Source organism: Salmo salar, chromosome 01, assembly GCF_965601325.2.
Source record: "Salmo salar chromosome 01, fSalSal1, whole genome shotgun sequence".
Lineage (NCBI taxonomy): Eukaryota > Metazoa > Chordata > Actinopteri > Salmoniformes > Salmonidae > Salmo > Salmo salar.
Genome location: NC_138291.1, coordinates 9,046,926 through 9,056,226, shown reverse-complemented (window position 1 = coordinate 9,056,226; position 9,301 = coordinate 9,046,926). Strand labels below are relative to the sequence as shown.

The 9,301-nt window shown below is 41.9% G+C and overlaps 1 protein-coding gene across 1 annotated transcript; it reads right to left on the bottom strand.

Moving 5' to 3' along the window:
- Nucleotides 1-1,803: 1,803 nt before the first annotated feature.
- LOC106607535 (G-protein coupled receptor family C group 6 member A) lies at nucleotides 1,804-8,976 on the bottom strand. Its single transcript, XM_014204606.3, has 6 exons — nucleotides 8,539-8,976; nucleotides 8,066-8,351; nucleotides 5,739-6,569; nucleotides 5,006-5,215; nucleotides 4,589-4,706; nucleotides 1,804-3,626 (listed from the first exon to the last, which is right to left on the bottom strand). Exons 1-6 carry the CDS (start codon nucleotides 8,721-8,723, stop codon nucleotides 2,686-2,688), a joined length of 2,571 nt encoding a protein of 856 aa, XP_014060081.1. The 5' UTR covers nucleotides 8,724-8,976; the 3' UTR covers nucleotides 1,804-2,685.
- Nucleotides 8,977-9,301: the final 325 nt, after the last annotated feature.

The following is a 9,301-nucleotide window of genomic DNA, read 5'->3' as shown; positions in this document are numbered from 1 at the left end:
TGATCCAAACACACCAGGACAGTCGTGAAGAGGGCACGACAAAGCCTATTCCCCCTCAGGAAACAAAAACATTTTGGCATGGGTCCTGAGATCCTCAAAAGGTTCTACAGCTGCAACGTCGAGAGCATCCTGACTTGTTGCATCACTGCCTGGTACGGCAATTGCTCGGCCTCCGACCGCAAGGCACTACAGAAGGTAGTGCGTACAGCCCAGTACATCACTGGGGCTAAGCTGCCTGCCATCCAGGACCTCTACACCAGGCGGTGTCAGAGGAAGGCCCTAAAAATTGTCAAAGACCCCAGACACCCCAGTCATAGACTGTTCTCTCTACTACCGCATGGCAAGCAGTACCGAAGTGCCAAGTCTAGGACAAAAACGCTTCTCGACAGTTTTTACCCCCAAGCCATAAGACTCCTGAACAGGTAATCAAATGGCTACCCGGACTATTTGCATTGTGTGCCCCCCCCCACCCTTCTTTTACGCTGCTGCTGCTCTCTGTTTATCATATATGCAGAGTCACTTTAACTATACATTCATGTACATATGTTCATACTACCTCAATTAGCCTGACCAACCAGTGCTCCCGCACATTGGCTAACCGGGCTATCTGCATTGTGTCCCGCCACCCACCACCCACCAACCCATCTTTACGCTGCTGCTACTCTCTGTTCATCATATATAGTCACTTTAAGCATATCTACATGTACATACTACCTCAATCAGCCGGACTAACCGGTGTCTGTATGTAGCCTCGCTACTTTTATAGCCTCGCTACTGTATATAGCCTCGCTACTGTTTTTCACTGTCATTTTACTGTTGTTTTTATTTCTTTACTTAACTATTGTTCACCTAATACCTTTTTTTGCACTATTGGTTAGAGCCTGTAAGTAAGCATTTCACTGTAAAGTCTACACCTGTTGTATTCGGCACAGGTGAAAAATAAACTTTGATTTGATTTGAAATAAATGATAAACAACTACTAATCGGTATAGCATTACTGTATAGCATAGCTAGGGGGACATAATGAATTGTACTGTATTCTGGAGAAAAATGGTTCCTCTATAATGCTTGGGTTCATGTTTCCATAATGCAAATAGGTTTATGCCAAGTTCCATGCTTCCAATAACTATCACTGGTGCTCGATATTCTTATCATGAGTCACACTTTGAAAAATTCAGATTGTCCATCTGTAGAGGCTCTTATTTTTATTATCTATCCTGATCCTAGTCACTTTACCCTCTAGTCATGTACATATCTACCTAAAATACCTTATTATCTATCCTAATGCCTAGTCACTTTATCCTGCCTTCATGTACATATCTACCTCAAATACCTCATTATTATCTATCCTGATGCCTAGTCACTTCACCCTACCTTCATGTACATATCTACCTCAAATACCTTATTATTATCTATCCTGATGCCTAGTCACTTTACCCTGCCTTCATGTACATATCTACCTCAAACACCTTATTATTATCTATCCTGATGCCTAGTCACTTTACCCTGCCTTCATGTACATATCTACCTCAAATACCTCATTATTATCTATCCTGATGCCTAGTCACTTTACCCTGCCTTCATGTACATATCTACCTCAAATATCTCATTATATATCCTGATGCCTAGTCACTTTACCCTACCTTCATGTACATATCTACCTCAAATACCTTATTATTATCTATCCTAATGCCTAGTCAGTTTACCCTGCCTTCATGTATATATCTACCTCAAATACCTCATTATTATCTATCCTGATGCCTATGTCAGCATCGTCATAAAAATGGGACCAAGGCGCAGCGGGAATATGAATGCTCGTCTTCTTTTATTAATGAAGAAAACCAAAACAAACACTTAAACAAAAACGACGCCGAGAACGAGTCCTGTGAGGCACACAGCTACACATACGGAACAACTACCCACAAAATCCCATAGAAAAACACCCCTCTTAAATAGGACCTTCAATTAGAAGCAACTAGGAACAGCTGCTTCCAATTGAAGGTCAACCCCATTAACTAAACCTAGAACTAGACATACTAGATAAACATAGAAATATACTAACATAGAACATAGCCCAACAAACCCCGAAACATTCTAAACAAACACCCTTCTTAAATATGAACATAACCCAACAAACCCCGAAACACTCTAAACAAACACCCCCTGCCACGCCCTGACCAAACTACAATAACAAACAACCCCTTTACTGGTCAGGACGTGACAGCCTAGTCACTTTACCCTACCTTCATGTACATATCTAGCTCAAATACCTTATTATTTTCTATCCTTATGCCTAGTTACTTTACCCTGCCTTCATGTACATATCTACCTCAAATTCCTCATTATTATCTATCATTTACATTTACGTCATTTAGCAGACGCTCTTATCCAGAGCGGCTTACAAATTGGTGCATTCACCTTATGATATCCAGTGGAACAACGACTTTACAATAGCACATCTATATCTTTTTTTGGGGGGGGGAGGGTGGGGGGGGGTTAGAAGGATTACTTAATCCTATCCCAGGTATTCCTTAAAGAGGTGATGCTGATGCCTATTCACTTTACCCTACCTCCATGTACATATCTACCTAAAATACCTCATTATCTATCCTGATGCCTAGTCACTTTACCCTACCTTCATGTACATATCTACCTCAAATACCTCGTATCGCTACTGTCAACAAACTATTTGTTGACAACAGCCATGCCCTTCTGTTCATAGTGTTTCCGGATGTAATTTGTGATGGCGTTCTCATTGTTGAGCTCCTTCCTGAACAGCATGATGTAGCACTTGGGAGCAAAGTGACAGCAGAGGACGCTGTAATTGGACACCAATATGGCCGCCGCCTCGATGGCCTGCTGGTACTTCCCCGACATGTTGATGTAGACAGGGATGAAGACGATCCAAACCACCAGGAAAATCATCATGCTGATGGAGACAAAACTGGCGTTCTTATACAAATCTGGCAACTGCTTCCCTTTGAACGCAAACAGGAAGCAGACCACTGCCAGCAGGGCAATGTAAGTCAACATGGCGCCAAAGAGTGTTTTGGAACCTTTGTTGCACTCCAGAAGGATGGTGGCCTCGTCGAACCTGCTGCTTTTGACAATGAACGGTGGGGCGTAGGTCAGCCACAGCACGCACACGGCCACCTGGACCGCCGAGCAGCACGTTACCACGGCGATGGGTCGGTTGAGGCGCTTCAGTTTGTCGCCGACTGTAACCCTCAGATCGAAAGTGAAGCCCACGAAGATCTGGAGCAGGTTGGCCAGGATGCAGGACACGCAGACAGTGAAGGCCATACCAAAGAGTGGGAGACCCGCAAGGCAGGTGGTCTTTGTTGGCCCTCCCAGGAACATACTGATACAGCAGAAGCAGGTCAGCAGGGACAGCAGCTCCAGGAAGCTGAGGTTGCCTCCAGTGGATTTCACTATGGGTGTTCTTCGATCCACGGCAAACAAAATGGTCACCAGAAGGCTGACAACAATCCCCAAGACATCAAATGAGACCAGAACAATGGTGAAAGCGTCAGTCCACCCCAGGTTGTCAATGGTTTTCATCAAACATCTGTCCATGTCTGAGGATGTGTACTCACTCTCTGGATGACAGGCCATGCACTTCTTACCTGAGGGTTGAACCAAATATGACAGTATGTGATATTTGTGAAATTAATCATGTACTTGTAGGCTAGCCTACAATATGTTGTTTTGAGGAGTATGCAGGATATATTTACATGAGGACGTTTGGCTTTGAATAGAGTTGTATGAGAAACAGGTGTTGTCTGGTATAATGACACTGTTTGAAGCAGTCCACAGTAACCACACTTATGTAAATGAATTATTTGCTTAGACACCCCATTTGCCCTCAGAACTTCCTCAGTTCGTCAGGCCATGAACTCTACAAGGTGTCGAAAGCATTCCACAGGGATGCTGGCCCATGTTGACTCTAATGCTTCACACAGTTGTGTCAAGTTGGCTGGATGTCCTTTGGGTGGTGGACCATTCTTGATACACACAGAAAACTGTTGAACGTGAAAAACCAGGCAGCGTTGCAGTTCTTGTCACAAACCGGTGCGACTGGCACCTACTACAATACCCTGTTCAAAGGCACTTAAATATTTTGTCTTGCCCATTCACCCTCTGAATGGCACACATACACAATTCATGTCTCAATTGTCTCAAGGCTTAAAAATCCTTGTTTAATCTGTCCCCTCCCCTTCATCTACACTGATTGAAGTGTATTTAACAAGTGACATCAATAAGGGATCATAGCTCTCACCTGGATTCACCTGGTCAGTCTATATCAAGGAAAGACCAGGTGTCCTTAATGTTTGTATACTCAGTGTATACAAAACATTCAAAACAATACAGACTAAACATTTAGACAATAGACACAATATGCCCTCAGATCAGTTACAGACCTAAAGTACAAATCAATTGTGGCCATATAGAACTGTAATCAGATTAGTTGCAAAAATCCCCTCAGACAAATCCCCGTGGTATGGAAACTGACCTGCTTTGGATATTGTCTGATGACTTTTCAATTTACATAAAATCAATAAGCATCTTGATATTTTACTGTACTTACCACCTCCGGTAGAAATGTGTCCATGACCGCAAAGTAAACACGCCTTGCAGCATGAGTTTATCGTTGAAGTTAACTCATATCCCGGATTACATGTTTTATAGCAGTTGGCAAAAGTCACCTAAAAAGAGAGAAGATTTAAGGTAGCACATTACATTGCAGCATGGAATAAAGTGGTAATAATATGGTAGTAGTAGAGTAAAAACTAATGTCAAGTAGACTTCATGTCCAATGCTATCTATTGTGTACTGTAGATCGAGCTCTTTGCCCCAATCTCAAATTAATAGGAGGCTAAGTGAACCCCCATCCAAGAATACTGATTTAAGATGGGAAGGCTTACTGTAACATTTTAAATGATGATTTAATATGGGAAGGCTTACTGTAAAGTTAAGAATACTGATTTAAGATAGGAAGGCTTACCGTAACATTTTCGAACTCTCTGATGAGATGCTCTCTGATGTGGATGGGTTCATTAGGCCTATACTCTCCAACGGTTATTATCCGATTTTCTGAAACTGACATGTTCCACTCTACGATGTCATATCCTGTAGTAGGGTCACCATGTTCATCGAAAGCTATGTGTGTGGTATTGTCCACTATGAAGTTAACCCGCTTGAGTTCCTCAAGAAGCTGTGGACACAACCAGCTAAATATGAACAGCGAGCAGCATCTTATAGTTTACTCTGTGGTGTTATGTTGGAGAGATTGTATGTCTAAAATACAGCTAAAATACAGCCAACCCTATGAATCAATCCTAATTAACAACAGTATCACAATAACGGTCCATTCAAATATTATATTATTTTTCTAGAATAACAAAAAGATATCTTATGGTAGAAAATGTACATTTCCAGATCCACAAAGTAGACTAATATCGAGAGGAGTCCATGTCCCACGTCATCTGTTGTGTAGATTATTTTATATATGATTCAATCTGAAATTAATGGGAAAGATTGGCACTAATTTCCTCGTTGTATTCGGTGTCTATCTTTTCCATTAATTTGGGGTTGAGGCACATAGCAGCATTTACACTAGCCTACAGATAGTATAGGATCTTTAGAGGTCTGAAAACCAACACGTTTTTTTGGAACTGATTTTGGAATTAAGTGATTTTAAAGTGTTAGTGATTACGTCAACCCACACAGTGGCTTACCTCCCAAACAGCAAAACTGGCATTTCGTTTACACCTTACATTGTTGCAGTTCAGCAGGCTTCTCAGCCCCTGAGCAACGACTTTGACCGCTAGATAGATGTAATAAGACTCATCCTCGTCAATGTACTTCAATAAGCACCTTCTGTCCAGGCATGTCCTTCCACCACCCTCTGACTGGGATTTGGGGTCGGGTAATGTACAGTTCAGCACACTTTCATCTACCAAGGAATCGGGACATGGAGGATAATGACACATAAATTCATGGATAAAGCTGTTATGGGCTTTACTTTGGAACATAGAGTCACGGACGTAGTCATGAAAGCCCGGCACCTTGTTTCTCTTAGGAATGAATCCAAATACCCTCCCAACCTTTTGAATATCGGGCATTTTGGAAAACTCCTTGTTGGTGGACCAAGTGTCACATGCGATCCAAATTCTGCTGATCCCCATTCTAACGACCTCTTTGAGGATGATCCTAACATTCAATTCAGCTGTGAAAATGACAATAGCCTCGGCAGACGAACTGCGAATCTTTGACATGAGCATGGCCAATTCTGTTTGCATTCTGGTCCCGTTGAGTAAAAAGTTTGCTGATAGGATCTCCTTGAAGTCCACACACAGTTTCCTGTCATTGAAGAGATCAATCAGCCTCTCGGCGCCATACTTGCCGTACTCATCGTCACTGCCTATCACTCCCACGCTCTCCCAGTTGAGATGCCTCACCAACTCAGCGATCGCTATGGTCTGATGCTCATCACTGGAGACCGTTCGCAGAAACGAGGGGAACTTGCACTTCCTACTGAGCAACTCACTTGTTGATGAATAACTGATCTGCAAATATGAGGAACAAAGCGTTGAACAGCGCTAGAGCAGAAGTTACAGTGACAATTGGTCATTATGTATTCCCACTTCAAATGAAACCTAAATTATAAAGGCTTTATAGAGCATTCACAATGCCTTTATAGAGCATTGAATGCTTTATAGCGCATTAAAGGCTTTATAGAGCATTAAAGGCTTTATAGCGCTTAGTAAAGGCTTTATTGAGCATTAAAGGCTCTATAGAGCATTAATAAAGGCTTTATAGAGCATTAAAGGCTTTATTGAGCATTAATAAAGGATTTATAGAGCATTAATAAAGGATTTATAGAGCATTAATAAAGACTTTATAGAGCACTCATAAAGGCTATTAAGAGTATTTACGTTTTCATAAGCACAACAGACTCTTCATAAATAATTTATAAGCAAAGTCATACTACATAAATGTTTAGGGTTAGTCACTAGATAAGGGTTAGTCACTACATCAAGGGTTAGGGTTAGTCACTACATCAAGGGTTAGTCACTACATCAAGGGTTAGTCACTACATCAAGGGTTAGTGTTAGTCAAGACATCAAGGGTTAGGGTTAGTCAAGACATACAGGGTTAGGGTTAGTCAGTACATAAAGGGTTAGTCACTAGATAAGGGTTAGTCACTACATAAAGGATTAGTCTGTACATAAAGGGTTAGGGTTAGTCACTACATCAAGGGTTAGGGTTAGTCACTACATCAAGGGTTAGTCACTACATCAAGGGTTAGTCACTACATCAAGGGTTAGTCACTACATCAAGGGTTAGTCACTACATCAAGGGTTAGTCACTACATCAAGGGTTAGTCACTACATACAGGGTTAGTCACTATATAAAGGGTTAGTCACTATATAAAGGGTTAGGGTTAGTCACTACATCAAGGGTTAGTCACTATATAAAGGGTTAGTCACTGTATAAAGGGTTAGGGTTAGTCACTACATCAAGGGTTAGTCACTACATCAAGGGTTAGTCACTGTATAAAGGGTTAGTCACTGTATAAAGGGTTAGGGTTAGTCACTACATCAAGGGTTAGTCACTACATCAAGGGTTAGTCACTGTATAAAGGGTTAGTCACTACATCAAGGGTTAGTCACTGTATAAAGGGTTAGGGTTAGTCACTACATACAGGGTTAGGGTTAGTCAAGACATACAGGGTTAGGGTTAGTCAAGACATACAGGGTTAGGGTTAGTCAAGACATACAGGGTTAGTCAAGACATCAAGGGTTATGGTTAGTCAAGACATACAGGGTTAGGGTTAGTCACTACATAAAGGGTTAGTCAAGACATCAAGGGTTAGGGTTAGTCAAGACATCAAGGGTTAGGGTTAGTCAAGACATCAAGGGTTAGGGTTAGTCAAGACATCAAGGGTTAGGGTTAGTCACTACATAAAGGGTTAGGGTTAGTCACTACATAAAGGGTTAGGGTTAGTCACTACATAAAGGGTTAGGGTTAGTCACTACCTAAAGGGTTAGGGTTAGCATACCTGAGCCACTGAAGGTAGAGCTAGTAGACGGGCAACAGCAATTGACTTCTCTGAATACCTCTCCCCAATTACCACTTTAACATGTGGTTTGGTTACATTAGGCTTCACCCCCTGCCCCTGGATGTCCTCCATCATGCTCAGTGTTGCTCTGATGGTATTAGTTACATCCCCGCAGGTGTCGTATATTTCATATCCCACACTCACATTGGGCAACATCTGAGACCTGTTTATCTCTTGGATGGCATAAATCATCACTTGCGATCGGAGGAACATCTGCACGTCGTAACTACAAACATTATACAATTAGAACGGTTAGGGAATAGTGTACTGTACGTTCTGGTTGCAGTCTTCTAGTTACATGGAATTCTAGTTACATAGCATTCTAGTTTTGAAAGCAAAGGTACAAATTAGCTACAAAGACACAGCACTTATTGATGACGCTCATTGATGTTCACATACGGCTGTATACTCACTCAATGCAAGTCTTTTGAGGAGGAATCTTGGATCCATTAGTTTCCACCTGCAGGTAAACAGGAAAAAGTCCACCCACAACAACGTCCCCAGGGACAAAAATATGACGAGGATTGTTGTTGACTGAACAAGAAGGTTCCGAGACTATTGAGGTTACAGTCACAATTAAGAGCAACAAGACCCACATTGTGTATTTACTGTAGACAGGCTCTGAGGTCCTGTCTGTGTGATAACTCTGTGTCACTCCCTGTCTATTCCTCTATATGACAGAGGAAGTTTGAATATTTGCATACAGACTACAGAATTCAGAGTAACAGCTATTGTCACAAGCGTCATTGAAGGGGAACCAAAACGCAGCGGGTAAAGTGCTCATCTTCTTCATTTAAAGAAAAACACACAAAAATAAACACACAACGTAAAACTGTCAAGTAAGGTGCACAGCCTATACCAGGAACAACCACCCACAAAACACAATGAAACAACCCCTACTTAAATATGGTCTCTAATCAGAGGCAATGAGATTCAGCTGCCTCCAATTAGAGACCTACCCCAAACAATACCAACATAGAAAGACAACCTAGAATAAACAGAAATATAAAACATAGAACAAAACCCCAAAACACACAAAATAAACAACCCTGCCACGCCCTGACCATACTATAATGACAAATAACCCCTTTTACTTGTCAGGACGTGACAGTACCCCCCCCCCCCCCCCCCCCCCCCAAAGGTGCAGACCCCGAATGCACCTCAAAAAAATAAAAA